The sequence below is a fragment of the Pituophis catenifer genome, unplaced genomic scaffold (assembly GCF_029215685.1).
Source record: "Pituophis catenifer annectens isolate HBS135680 unplaced genomic scaffold, rPitCat1.0.hap2 SCAF_1, whole genome shotgun sequence".
In the NCBI taxonomy this organism is placed as follows: domain Eukaryota; kingdom Metazoa; phylum Chordata; class Lepidosauria; order Squamata; family Colubridae; genus Pituophis; species Pituophis catenifer.
Genome location: NW_027256881.1, coordinates 336,946,988 through 336,962,114, shown reverse-complemented (window position 1 = coordinate 336,962,114; position 15,127 = coordinate 336,946,988). Strand labels below are relative to the sequence as shown.

The window sequence follows — 15,127 nt, the reverse complement described above, 5'->3', positions numbered from 1 at the left end:
GAAGGGAAGAAGGAAGAAAGGAAGGGAGGGATGAAGAGAGGGAAGAAGGAAGGAAGGGAAGGGAAGAAGGAAGAAAGGAAGGGAGGGATGAAGAGAGGGAAGAAGGAAGGGAAGGGAAGGGGAGGGAGGGAGGGAGGATATCTGAGGCTCCCTACCAGATTCCCACAAGGAAATTTAATGGAGAAGCAGCAGGAAGTTGGAAGTCACTCCTGCCTCCATGACTTTTTTTGCCTGCCCTTGGTCATTCTGTTTCTCTGTTTAAATAGGAAAATATCTCTGAAATGATTACCCGGTGGGGCACAGATTGTCTAGTTCTAACAAGAATCATGTTTACGAAAATAGCACATTTGTAGTAGCATGTTTACAGTAGTAGTCAGAACTAGCACATTTGTAGTAGCATTTTGGTGAAGCGTGTTTTCAGACTTAACACATTTAATGATAATCATAGGGAAACAGTCAATATAAATCTTAAGGATACCAGCAATAAGGTTACAGTCATAGTCATAAGTGGGAGGAGATGGGTGATAGGAATGATGAGAAGATTAATAGTAGTGCAGACATAGTGAATAGTTTGACAGTGTTGAGGGAATTATTTGTTTAGCAGAGTGATGGCGTTCAGGAAAAAACTGTCCTTGTGTCTAGTTGTTCTGGTGTGCACTGCTCTATAGCGTCGTTTTGAGGGTCGGGGTTGAAACAGTTTATGTCCAGGATGTGAGGGGTCTGTAGATATTTTCACAGCCCTCTTTTTGACTGGTGCAGTATACAGGTCCTCAATGGAAGGCAGATTGGTAGCAACTGTTTTTTCTGCAGTTCTAATTATCTTTTGAAGTCTGTGTCTGTCTTGTTGGGTTGCAGAACCAAACCAGACAGTTATAGAAGTGCAGATGACAAGACTCAATAATTCCTCTGTAGAACCGTAGAGTTGTAGGTTCTTGATTTCTCCTCCTTCCACTCCACCCTAAGGAAACTTTTTTTCAGTGAGATTTCTCCAAAAAGCAGTGATAGAACTTCTTCACTCTTAAGAAGCTGTTGAAGAATTTCTCCTCCTGGAGAAATTCAGAAAAACCTCCTGTCTCATTTTTCTGCCCTCTAATTTGACGCAGAATCTCAGGAGGGGATTAATGGCCAGTTCCATTCCTAACCTGTTTCTACTATAACACAATAGTCCTCGATTTATGACCACAATTCAGCCAAAAAAGGAAGCCAAACAGATGTTAAGTGAGTTTTGCCCTATTTCACAACCTTTCTTGTCATGGTTGTTAAGCGAATCACTGCAGGTGTTACATTAGTAACACGGTTGTTCAGTGAATCTGGTTTCTTCGTTGCCTTTGCTTTTCAGACGGTCACAAATGATGATGACATGACCCCGGGACACTGCAACTGTCATAAATACGAGTCAGTCGCCAAGCCTCTGAATTTTGATCATGGGGATGCTGTAATGGTCGTAAGTATGAAAAACGGTCCTAAGTCACTTTTTCAATGCCATTGTAACTTTGAACGATCCCTAAACGAACTGTTGTAAGTCGAGGACTACCTGTACCCCTTCTCCCTCTAAGCACACAAGGCAGCAATGTTTAATTGAAACACCACGTAAAAAACCCCCAGGAAATCCCTCGGGTGCCCAGATCCTTGCCTGAAAATCATGAAATTATTATGAGTCTTTCTGAAAGCAGATCAAAAGAGGAGACCGATGGCTGAGCTCCCCAGTCTTTTCCCACTTAGAAATGTGCAATTTCAATTTCATAGCATGTATGATGCTGTTGGGAGATTTGCGAAGATGCAGTGGAAAAGGGAAGAGATAATTAATGGAAGCTGAAATCTTGTATAAGAAAATAACCTACTAAACTCAGGGGTTGCTCATCCGCTGTTATCGTTCTGCTAAGTTTAGAAAATAATGCATTTTCTTTAATAATAATAAAAAAAAAGCACAGACCTTGACCAACTAAAAACATTTATTCCTGTCATCCCATTCACCTCCCTTCATCCCAATAGCACTAGCACTTAGACTTATATACCACTTCACAGTGCTTTACAGCCCACTCCAAGCGGTTTACAGAGTCAGCATACCATCGCCCAACAATCTGGGTCCTCATTTTACTCACCTCGGAAGGATGGAAGGCTAAATCAGCCTTGAGTCTGGTGGGATTCGAACTGCCAAATTGCAGGCAGCTGGCAGTCAGCAGAAGTAGCCTGCAGTACTGCGCTCTAACCACCGCACCACCACGGCTCATATTTTAAAACCCAATGTTTTAAAAGGCAATGCGTTATAATGGTTAAGTTAGAGTTGAAATGGTTAAGTTAAATGATATTGCTATTTGGGATCATGGTGTTTGACTGCCAGCACTTCACCTCCCAATGACCCTCATCTGATGTAAGCTCCCCATCACAGGTGGGATTCAAAAATTTTAGCAACAGGTTCTCTGCCTGGTTGCTGAGTGAGCGTGGCCATGGTGGGCGTGGCCTATTCAGCCTCCTGCACCACGGCAGGAGGGGGGAGTGTTTTCACCCGCCCCAGGCTCCGGAGGCTTTCCTTGAACCTCCGGGAGGCCTCCCCTGGGCTCCAGAGGCCAGAAACGGGCCCGTTTTCAGACTTCCAGAACTTCTGAGAGGCCCATTTTTCGCCCTCCCAGAGCCTCCACGCAGGTCCTGCACTTACCTGGCATCCAAAATGAGACTCCTGGGAGGGGAGGGGAGGGGTGGGTGGGGCCAGCCAGTCCTTTCAACTACTGGTTCGGTGAACCAGATGTAAAATTAGCATCCAATTCGCCCGAACCAGTCTGAATCGGCTGAATCCCACCCCTGCACAAGACGCATCACAAGGCCCTCCCTTGACACACCTACATCTGAAGCCCTCATAAACAGAAGAACACCGACATCTCCTAAACTCCCCTGAAGATGTTACCCAGCCTGGTAACCAAATGTTTGGAAACTAACCCACAAGCTCAGAGGATGAACCTTCACCGTCGTCCTACACCAGAGCTACAAATATTTGCCACGATTGCTTTAAGTCTCAAGAGAGGAAGAATGGCATATCGATGCAATAAGGATGGAATCACAAGAGCATTTTGCAAATGTTTGAACTGACGTGGAGTTGATTTATGTTGACAAACGGGGGACATTTTCAACCTGAACTCGCTCAAAATCAAACTGACACCATTGTTCTTAAAGAACAAGAGAGGGAAAATGAAGAATGGAGATATCACTATGCCTGCTAAAATGCATTAAAGGGAAGGTGGAACAAAAATACGATGCCTGTGGAAAAGGTAGCAGAAAGAGAGTTGATTTGAATTTTTTTGGCGGGTGGGGAGAGAAGCTTCTACAAACTGTAGGTGCCTGTCACAATGCACATTAAAAAAAGGTCATGGTTTTGGCTGACATTTTGACTTTTTTGACCTCACTCCTGCAGAACCCCTGGATCTGACTTAAATTTAATGCAGACTTTTTATCCCCCTTTTCCTTAATTGCACTGGTTTGGGTCTCCTCTCAACCTAATAAGATTTTGACTCATTTTTCATTTGCTGCTAGGGAAGAAATCTATAACGTCGCTTTACCTTGTATCCAGAAGTGATCTCCTCTGCAATGAAGATATTTTTCAGGACACAAGGGAACTCTGTCAAAAAAAACCCCTCAAAAGTTGTGGATTGTAATTTTGTTTCTGCTTAAGAGAAGAAGAAAAAAAAAACCTTAACACCTAAGTCTACTGTTTTATTTATGACAGATGACAGCTGCAAAAAGTGGACAGGGAAGAAGAGGGAAGGAAACCGCTAAATACTTCTAATGATCTAATTTCACTCAGATAATCTCAGTTAAATCGGCTATGTATATGTCCCTTTGCAAAACCTTTGACCCCTTAAATGTGGCTTAAAACAAGGGGCAGTTCTTGGCTATTTCTTTGAGTCAGATTTCCTCAATTTATGACCACAATGGAGCCCAGAATTTGCATTGCTAAGTAAAACAATTGTTAAGTGATTTGAGCCCCATTTTGTGACCTTTTTTTGCCGTAGATCAGGGGTGTCAAACTGGCGGCCCGTGGACCGGATGTGTCACGCACAGACCACGCCCACCCCAACTCCGCAAAGGCAAAAAACGTGACATCAACATGACGTGGCGAGTTTGACACCTGTGCCATAGATGTTAACTGATCGCTGCAGTCGTTAAGCGAATCACATGGTTGTTAAGCAAATCTGGCACCCCCACCATTGACTTTGCTTGTCAGAAGCCAGCTGGGAAGGTTACAAAAGGTGATCACATGACCCCAGGACAGTGTAACTGTCATAAATACATGCCAGTTGCCAAGCAACCAAATTTTGATCACGTGACTGTGGAGATGCTGCAACCGGCATAAAGTGAAAAATGGTCATAAGTCATTTTTTTGAGTGCCATTGTAACTTTGAACGAGTATTAAACTGGTTGTAAGTTGAGGACTATCTGAAATGTAATCAACGGTATTTAGAAATCTTGATGGGCTTTTTTTCCATATGAAATCAATATCAACCATCTGCTTCTTGTTGATTTGCAAGAGATGAAGGATGCCCACACAATAGGAGAGGCTCAATTTTTCTTCATCATGCCAGACAGGAACATCGCAAGCTAATTTAGGGTATGATCATTCATTTTTACAATCCACTACACTGTTTGCCCACTTTAACCAGCAGTAGTTGTGTTTGTTCAACACGCTTCACCAAGTCAGCTCAAGACTCAGAGAGATGGCATTGGCACGATGCATGCGAGTCAGAGGTGAAATCCAGCAGGTTCTGGAGAACCAGTAGCGGAAAGTTTGAGTAGTTCGGGGAACCGGCAAATACCACCTCTGGCTGGCCCGAGAGTGGGGTGGGAATGGAGATTTTGCAATATCCTTCCCCCAGGAGTGGGGAGGGAATGGGGATTTTGCAGTATCCTTTCCCTGGAGTAGGGTGGGGATGGGGATTTTGCAGTATCCTTTCCTTGGAGTGGTGTGGGAATGGGGATTTTGCAGTATCCTTTTTTTTTTTAAAATTTGATTTATATGCCGCCCTTCTCCGGAGACTCAGGGCGGCTTACAATGCGTTAAGCAATAGCCTTCATACTTTTGTATATTTATACAAAGTCAGCTTATTGCCCCCACAGACTGGGTCCTCAATTTACCTACCTTAGAAAGGATGGAAGGCTGAGTCAATCTTGAGCCTGGTGAGATTCGAACTTACAGTAATTGCAGACAGCTGGTGTTAATCACAATGCTATCAGTCTGCTGAGCCACCAGGCCCCCTGAGCCATCCTTCCCCTGGAGTGGGATGGGAATGGGTATTTTGCAGTATCCTTCCCTTGCCATGCCCACCAAGCCACACCCACCAAGCCACACCACGCCCACCAAGCCACGCCCACAGAACCAGTAGTAAAAAAATTGGATTTCACCACTGATGCAAGTAGATAGGGTATTAAACCCAGTTCAATTGGAAATGCATGTGGCTCAACATGCAGCATAACCCAACCTATGGCTATCGTGTGCCATAGGGGAAGGCCATTTTTGCCCTCCCCAGGCTCCTACAAAGGCTCTGGAGCTTGGGGAAGAGCAAAAAATGGGACTTCCAGTCCCACCAGAAGTTGGCAAATGGGCTGTTTTGGGCCTACGGAGGCCCTCCAGGGAGGAAAAGGCCATTTTCACCCTCCCCAAGCTCCTAGAAAGGCTCTGGAGCCTGGGGAGAGACAAAAATGGGAGTTCCGATCCCACCGGAAGTGCCAACTGGGGGGGCCCTCCGGGGGGGAAGCCGTTTTCACCCTCCCCAAGCTCCTAGAAAGGCTCTGGAGCTGGGGGAGAGAGAGAAATGGGCCTACCGGGCCCACCATGCCATCAGGTGCCAGCAATGGGAGGGTCGCGCACGCATGCACGGGGGCAGTGTGCATAGAATTATGGGTGTGGGCATGCATGCGTGCGACCCCCCCCCTCCTGGCACACAATGGCAAAAAGGTTAGCGATCCCTGCCCTAATGTCTGTGCCAGGTAAGGGATACAAGGAGTTGCAATCCTAACTTATCTAGAGCTCACCGGACTGGCAAAGTTGACCCAGCCGCTTTCTACAGTTGATTACAGCTGTTCCAATCTCTTTTCATGCTCTATTTATATTTCATACCTCTCCCACCAATTCTCCGCTTGCAAGTCCAGTCTCTCAACTGGAATTAAGGTGTAAAGTGCTCCGAGCTTAGAGCATCAATTTTAAACCAAGCTGAAACTATCCAGTTCTCTGCAACAAGACAATTTGCTAGATCAGTTTGCTTTCCAGAGGCTTTCTCCCGCTCTCCGAGACACCAATTGTTTCACAGGGATGAGTAAAATCTCCAGGGCTTTCTAGCTACTATGATAGCCGCAACTTCTGATCCTCAGAGATGTCCAGCTGTAAAGACCAGCACGCTGGGAACAAGTGAAATGCCCTCAGGTTTTAAATGCAAACTCCACACAAGCTTTTCATTTCTGACTGTGCTTTTTTTTTTCTTCCTTCCTTCCTTTCTTTCTTTCTGTCACCGATGTGCCGGCAGGAAATTGGTTTTTTCGCCAAGCCTGTATATGAAATACAGACGGTCTGCCGGGGAAATTACTTGCCGGGAGACAAGGAGCAAAAGATGCTTTTGATCTGATCAATAGGATGTGATTTGAAAAAGAGAAAGAAAGGAAAAAAAAAAAAAACAGGGATGAGGGAGGAAATCCCCCTTTGGAATCTTGGCGTGACCTTGTAAGCCCATTTATTCTGTAAATAATTTCCTGAAGCGGGAGAAAAGGCACAGTGGAGATTCCAGAAACTCTGTTTGTCCCCCAAATAGTGTTTTAGCTAGATGGCACACAATGGAATGTGTGCATGCTTGATCCTATTGTTCCAAGGTACCCTAGTCGCTTTATTTGTGCCAGGCATGGGTGCCAACGACCCCAGCTTTAGGTACCTGCCTCCCCCCTGTTCCCAAGCAGCTCCCCCCCTCCTTGGCTTTACAAACCCAACCCATTTCTTAACTATCATCTGCAGGCTACTGCAGAACAGCAGAGGACGGGGAGCGTTACACAAACACCGGCAGGGCTAAAGCCGTGTGCCAGTAAAAGTGGGCATTGTTCAAAAGAGGGCTCCACTACCAACCCCAGTTTTTTTTTTTCTTCTTCTCCATAGAACCTTGCTCCCTGAGAAGATTTATTTCTAGCCTTGGTGAATTGCTTGAGTCAACCTCCTGGGCCACAAGGAGGGATTCCTGTATGCCACTGCAGAATGACACCTCGACCTCAGGTGTCCAACCTTGGCAACTTTTAAGACCTTCAACTCCCAGAATTCCCCAGCCAGCAGGAGAAGTCCCAAAATCTTAAAGTTGCTAAGGTTGGACACTCCTGACCTAGATCGTAACTCTCTTGAGAAGGTAGAGCAGAGAAACAACAGGCTAAAATCCCAGCTCTGAAATCAATTTCATTGATTGGACATGAGCCAGCGATTAACCTACCTTGCAAGGTTGTTGTGAAGATAAAAGAGGAGTGGTCTGATGTATTGGGAGGCAGGGGGAGGGTTCACAAGTGGGAAAGGGCTATAAGAATGGCACACACTTGCATCTACATACCTGCATCCGCACAGCTGCAGAAGAAACCTATTTCTGTCCCTAAAATATCTCAGAAGCTGCTGTCAATCCATACTACGTTAAATATCCAACAACAGACACAAAAAGATAAATCACATTTACATACCATTCAAGAAGCAATGAAAAGCTCAGAAGGAAACAAAAAGACCACTGATGCGTCCTCTCCAACACCAGATAAACAAGGATTGACACCAGACAAACAATTGAACAGAAAATAATACCCCAACCAAGGAACCACCAGAAAAAAACCACAGGGCCACCAATAGTAGCAGGGCAAACTACTGTATATAAACAGGAAAGAGTGCACTATATATGTATACACTCATTCATACTGATGATATTGCTTAAATGGATAATGAAACATCTGCAAGCAAATAGCCAAGCTCATCGAATACCAAGGTCTCCACTGTTAAATCCTAAACCATTTATATTCTCAGCTATTAAATAGAATAATTATGCAACAGAAAAAACAACAACTTTCCTTTACAAAGGTCTTACAAATGCATAGGCTTTTTTTTTTTTAAAAAAACAAACAAACTTAAATCTAAATATAGGCAGCACCTAGTGAGGATCCAATTTTCTGGGACACCTGACTTGGAGCAGCCGTACGTTGAGGAAGAAAGGCAGAAGGCACAGCAAAATTAAAATAAAATAAGGATCCCTAGATCCCTGCATGGAATAGCAATCACTCAGAGGATCAACATTCCACTGGAACCCATCTTACAGTGGCCGAGAACCAAAACTTCCACTTTTGGAAAAATTCTCTTTCTTCTGCAAAATATAAACTGCTGCAACTAATATGAAAATAACAGAGACATCAGAGCTTCTAAACAGAAGGTTTAGAACCTGCTATTTAGTGTGTGTGTGTGTGTGTGTGTGTGTGTGTGTGTGTGTGTGGTGGAGACACCATCATTAGGCTGGAAAGTTATTTCTCCTACTCCTGTTGCAACAGCTGTGGGTGTGATTGAAGAACAGAGAGGAAGGCAGCCTATGATTCAAAAGAGTCTCATTTTATACCAGGGGAGATTTACGTGCTGGAACAGGTATTGGAGCGAACTCAAAATCTGCTCTCTTGTCCCCTCCTGAAATGTTAAGTGAGTAGGACCACCAAGGGAAGAATTGAGGCTACAACAAGCACTCTGTGCTTTGAGATCAGAGCATTCAGCTTCCCGTGGGGGAAAAAATCTCCTGGTTTAAATCCCAGCGTTTCTAAGGAAGGCTGAGAAACCCATTCTGTATATCAGATATCTCAAAGAGCCAACACGGGCAATATTGAGCTACACGACTCAAAATTCAAACCTTTCCTATGTTTCTACGTACCATGAGATGTTCTTCCAGAAGTGAGACATCTTCAGTCTTACTGATTTCTCTCTGACTCCAGTTCTCACCAATTCCACAGCTAATAGGGTTAGTGTCCTGCAATATTACTTCTTAACCTGTGTCCTAGTTTCTTTGACCTAATATTTATAGGTAGACCACCTTTTGAACAGGGTGGCTCCCCAGTTCCTAGCATCTAACATTTAGGGATAGATTGCCTCTGAATAAGGAAGCTCTACTGTGCATGACGGCTGAAGAAGAGCATGATTTGAAACAGGGGGAAAAAACCCCCTATCTAATGAATAAATTCTACTTCCCTACACTGAGTAGTGAGGATGACTCCAAGAATGCCACAAGCAAGGAATGAAAGCGACAACAGATCTTGTTTCGTCCCCAGAAATGGCAGAGGCAGATTGCCACTGTACTCCCAGGCTCCATTTCATTACCACACCTAGTAGAAGACGGGAAAGCAACATGAGGACACGTATAATTTATTCTTTGCCAAATGAGATTCATAGCAATAAATGGCTATTGCAATCTTCCCAAACCTGATGCTCCCCATCAGATGCGCACTGGCAAAAGATGCTGAGAGTTGAAGTCCAAAACATCTGGATGGCAACCTGTTCCTTTGCTCCAGCGTCTCCTTCTGACTGTGGATACTGAAGGTGCTAATGAGTAAATTCTTGGGAGCTTCCATATCTAAGGGTAGCTTATCCGCTGTGGGGGACTAGCTAGAACTACAGTGCATGAGCTGGCTGACAATTGGTACCTTTGTTTGTCCTAAGTATAGGATGATGATCTACGGGCAGGTATTTCCTGCATCCAACAGATGAAAGTCGACAGTTGGTGTCTATGGAAATTCACGGGAGTTGTAAATAATGGTTTAAAGATAAACAGCCCTGGCAGCAGAAATTCTCTTGCTGATATTTTTTCTAGCATACAGTAACCTGAAGAACGATGTGGAAATCACCACAACACTCCATTTACAATAGAGGGGCACCACAGGAGTCAACCAAAGGGCCACAGCAACCAGAAACCGTCCAATCTTCTCTCCCCAGGATTCTACCTCCCCTAAGATAGACTGCACCGGGCATGTGGAGGCTCCCAGCATCCTTTCAAACGGGACCACGGCTTACCCTGCTTCTTTTCTCCTCGTCAGCGGCCCTGGAAGATTTATTTATTTATTTATTTATTGGTCCAATTTATATGCCGCCCTTCTCCGTAGACTCAGGGCAGCTTACAATGCATTATAGCAATAGCTTTCATACTTTTGTATATTTATACAAAGTCAGCTTATTGCCCCCACAATCTGGGTCCTCATTTCACCTACCTTTGAAAGGTAGGGTAAATAGCCTGGATACTTTTATGTATATACCTGCTTATTAGGGCTTTCGCCCCCCCCCCCCCAAGCGGTGTTGTTCTATACAAAGTCGGCTTATTGCCCCCACAATCCAGGTCCTCAATTTACCTACCTCGAAAGGATGGAAGGCTGAGTCAACCTTGAGCCTGGTGAGATTCGAACTGGCACTCATTGCAGGCAGCTGGCAGCTAAGCGCTAGCACTTAACAGCCCTTAGTCCACTGCACCACCGAGGCACCAAGATAGGCTGCCCCTGGCTGTGGAGGCTCTAAGAGAAGGAGGGGCGAAGGAGGCTTACCCAGGTCCTGAAGGGCATCGGGGGCTCGTCGACATCATCGGCCGGGTCGTCGCCCTCCTCCTCCTCCTCCTCTTCCTCCGGTTCCTGCCTGATGCTGATGAAGGGGATGTCCAGAAAGGCGGCGGCGAAATCCACCTGGAGCAGCTCCCGGCGGGACGCGGGAAAGGCGAGCACGGCGGCGACCCCTCGCACCACCAGCGCCTGGCACAGCCAGCGAGCCAGCGAGGCCGGGTCCCGATAGACGGGAGCCCCGGGCAACACCTCCAGGCTGAGGTTGTAAGGCAGGACGGCGGCGGCGGCGCGGCTGGCCCGAGCCAGGGCGTTGCGCACCCGGCTCTGCGCGCCTCCTCCGCGGGGCAGCAAAGCGCCCAGCTTCACCGTGTGCCCGATCCGCGCCAGGATGTGGCAGGGCTGCGGGTGACCCCGGCCCGGCGCGGGGAGCAGCAGCAAAAGGCTGCAGGGGAGCGCCAGGCACCAGCAGCAGAGGAGCGCCCGGCGCAACTCCATAGAGGAAGCCTGCGCGGCGTGGGCGGGCAAAGTTTGGGGTGCCCGGCCCCTCCGCCCCCCCGCCGGCCCCTGGGTGGGCAGGAGGCCTGGGGGCGCCTAGGAGGGGAGGGAAGGGGCCGGGCAGGGCCCGCCCATGGGAGCGTCGGGGGCGGAGGAAGGAGCCCGGGCGCCGCCGGAGCTGCAGCCGATCCAGTGGCCGGGCGCTCTCTGCGCTCTGCGCTCTGGCTGGCGCTCGCTTTCCCGGGCGAAGGCTCGGCGCCGTTGGGCCACTGGGGGCGCTGGACCCGCCAAAAGAGGGCGGGTCGGTCGGCTCCAAAGAACCGGCTGCTTGGCAGCCTCTGGGCCGAGGTGGCATCGCTGCCTTGCGGGGCAGAGCCAACAAACGGGACGCCCGAGTGATGAGAGAGAGAGAGAGAGAGAGACGGGCCGATGGGGAAGAGGAGGAGGAGGAGGAGGAGGAGGCGTCCGAAAGCGAGCGGGAGAGGAAAAAAAGCGAAAGGCGAACGGGTTCAGCTCCAAGCACGTGGCCCCTGAGCACGTACAGAGGGCGGAGGAGGAAAAGATGGCCAGGGAACGAAGATGGACGAGGTGAGGCGAGAAGGGCGATCGGGATGTGGCGGAGGAGGAGGTAGCCAATCAATCAATCAATTTATTTTATTTTATTTTATTTATTTATTGGTTCGATTTATATGCCGCCTTTTCTCCGGAGACTCAGGGCGGCTTACAATGCGTTAAGCAATAGCCTTCCTACTTTTGTATATACCTGCTTAGTAGGGCTTTCGCCCCCCCTCCCCCCAATAAGCGGTGTTCTTTTTTATATTTAATTAATTAATCAATATCAGAATAGAGCTGGAAGGGAACCTTGGAGGTCTTCTAGTCCAACCCACTAGCATTTCAGACAAGTGACTGTCCGGTCTTTTCGTAAAAACTTCTAGTTGTTGGAGCACCCACAACTTATTTATTTGTTTATTTGTTCAACTTGTATGCCACCTTTCTCCAAAGACTCAAGGCGGCTTACAATGCATTTAAAAACCATATATATAACATTAAAAGTTAAACCATTAAAAACTTCTGCAGGCAATGAGTTCCACTGGTTCATTGTCCTCACTGTTAGGAAGTTTCTCCTCAATTCCAGGTTGCTTCTCTCCTTGATTTAGTTTCCATCCGTTGTTTCTTGCTTTGACCTCTCTGGTTATAGTAGGGTTAGTGGCTTGGATCTTCTGCCGGGTAGGAGACGGAGCTCCGAGCAGACCGAGGGGCGGATGGAGATTAGAGGAGAGATCGGTTCCTTCCTGCGCGCGGAACCGGTTGCAAAGCGTCTCTGAGGGTGTGCAGAGTGCAGGGAAGGGCGATCCAGGGAGGGACGGAGAGGATGGGCCGCTATCCACTGATGTGAGCAATAAAAAAAACATAGGCAGAGTAGAAAGAAAGTTAGCAAACTGGGATTCGAAACGTGCTTGGCGAAAAGTATCGATTGGTCGGGAGCCTGTAGCAACAAAACGGAACTTCCTTGTTCAGAGGCAGTCTACCTCTAAGCGATAAACGCCAAGGACAAATAAAGAAGGTTGATTCTTCCCAGCTCCGCATTGCTGGAAACAACATAATGAGCTGAATACGTGTTTTATCCAAGCCAAACTTAAATTAAATTGAGACGGGAGTTTAGGTTACTCGCCGTCTTCAGGATTGTTTGGGACTTCCACAGAAACTGTTTTAGCCAAAAGTTCACATCATTTGGTGTGAAACCGATAAAATGATTTTTAAAGCATTATTCTTATACGGACCGATAGTTTTGTCATTCAGTGCAAGATTCAATTACACCAGCGTGGAGGATAATGGATACTGGGGTCTACTCTAGAGAAAGCATTAGAACAAAAAAAAAAAGACCCTCATTCCTTCCCCACTCCAGGGGAAGGATACTGCAAAATCCCCATTCCCTCCCCACTCCTGGGGGAAGGATATTGCAAAATCTCCATTCCCACCCCACTCCAGGGGAAGGATACTGCAAAATCCCCATTCCCTCCCCACTCCTGGGGGAGGGATATTGCAAATTCTCCATTCCCACCCCACTCCAGGGGAAGGATACTGCAAAATCCCCATTCCCTCCCCACTCCTGGGGGAAGGATATTGCAAAATCTCCATTCCCACCCCACTCCAGGGGAAGGATACTGCAAAATCCCCATTCCCTCCCTACTCCTGGGGGAAGGATATTGCAAATTCTCCATTCCCACCCCACTCCAGGGGAAGGATACTGCAAAATCCCCATTCCCTCCCCACTCCTGGGGGAAGGAGATTGCAAAATCTCCATTCCCACCCCACTCCAGGGGAAGGATACTGCAAAATCCCCATTCCCTCCCCACTCCTGGGGGAAGGATATTGTAAAATCTCCATTCCCACCCCACTCCAGGGGAAGGATACTGCAAAATCCCCATTCCCACCCCACTCTGGGACCAGCCAGGTGGTATTTGCTGGTTCTCTGAACTACTCAAAATTTCCGCTACCGGTTCTCCAGAACCTGCTGGATTTCACCCCTGCTCTGAACAGCAGGTAAGAGGTGTTTCACCATAAAGGGTGAGGGGTGGAATTGAGACTTGTAAATAAGCGGAACAGTCATGCCGAGGAAATATATATACATCTCTCTTGCACACAAAAATCTATTTTCACACCACAGTCTTCTTTTAATAAGCTATCAGTGTTGAAATTTCCATCTCCCCCATCAACCAAGCCATTTTATTTGGAAATCAATTCACTTAAGGTGGTACAGTAATTGTATTTTCAACGTGGGTACCCTTCGCTGTCATAAAAGCCCTTCAGGAATCAACAAGAGACTCTCGGCACCAGGAAAAAAATATTAAAATGCTAGGAGAATCCCAAAGCTGAGTGAAATGAAATGCAATCTATTTATTTGGGGTTGTTTGGGGTTTTTTTTAATGTCGCCGTTCCTGGAGCCATTTTTTTCCCAAGCATCTGTCTTTTTCACTGCTCTGTAAAATGAAATCTTTGAAAACTCATTCCAGGCATTTTTTCCCCTAGCTTTTCAAATTAAAAGGTTCAACATGAGGTTTTAATTCCAGCCAAATTGATATTTACCCCTTTCCGTTTCCGAAGATTAGACTATAAATATTCTTCCTCTTTATACGGATTGTTCCATGATGTCACAGCAGCTGAGCCAATCAATGTCAGGGATGACACTACAGGCAGTCCTTGACTTACAACAATTCATTTACTGACCGTTCAAAGTTACGACGGCACTGAAAAAAAGTCACTTACGACCATTTTTCACACTTATGACCGTTGCAGCATCTCCAGGGTCACATGATTTACATTCGTCACTTGTGAAGATTTACATGCTTGACAAGTGACTCACATTTATGACCATTGCTGTGTCCCAAGGTCACGTGATCCCCTTTCGTGACTTTCTGACCAGCAAAGTCAATGGGGAAGCGAGATTCACTTAACAACGTGTTGCTAATTTAAGAACTGCAGTGATTCGCTTAACAAATGTGGCGAGGACAGTCCTAAAACGGGGCAAAGTTAACAAATTTCTCACTTGACAAAACATAAATTTTGGGCTCAGTTGTGGTTGTAAGTTCAGGACTGCCTGTATAAGAAGAATATCCTATATAGGCAGTCCTTGACTTACAACCACTTGTTTAGCGGACGTTCAAAGTTACAAAAGCACGGAAGAAAGTGATTTACAACCAGCTCTTGCACTTAACAACTATCACAGCATCTCCATCAGTGGTGGGTTCCATTTGGCTTTCTCTTCATGCACACGCTCCGCACAAGCGTGTTAGGAATCTGCCCAGCTGAGGTGCGGCAATCCACTCTGCCGCACCTATCAGCTGGGCTAAAAAAGAAGAAATAAAAGGTAGGAATAACGTAGGGGCGGGCGGGAGGGACCCAACTCACGGACAAATAGAATCGGTTCGGTGATGTCATATTGTCACTGCTACCGGCTTGGCCGAACCGGGCTGAACCAGGAGGAACCCACCGCTAATCTCCATGGTCACATGATCAAAATTCTGGCCCTTGGCAACCAGCATGTATTTATGACGTTTGCAGTGTC

At 46.8% G+C, this 15,127-nt stretch overlaps 1 protein-coding gene across 1 annotated transcript in view; it reads right to left on the bottom strand.

The window, feature by feature from the left end:
- The window catches only part of GRIN3B (glutamate ionotropic receptor NMDA type subunit 3B), a 52,427-nt gene extending 41,366 nt beyond the window's left edge, over window positions 1–11,061 (bottom strand). Inside the window, exon 1 of the mRNA XM_070936492.1 lies at window positions 10,555–11,061. Within this exon, the coding sequence (XP_070792593.1) occupies window positions 10,555–11,061 (507 nt within the window). The remainder of the gene's footprint in view (window positions 1–10,554) is intronic.
- Window positions 11,062–15,127: the final 4,066 nt, after the last annotated feature.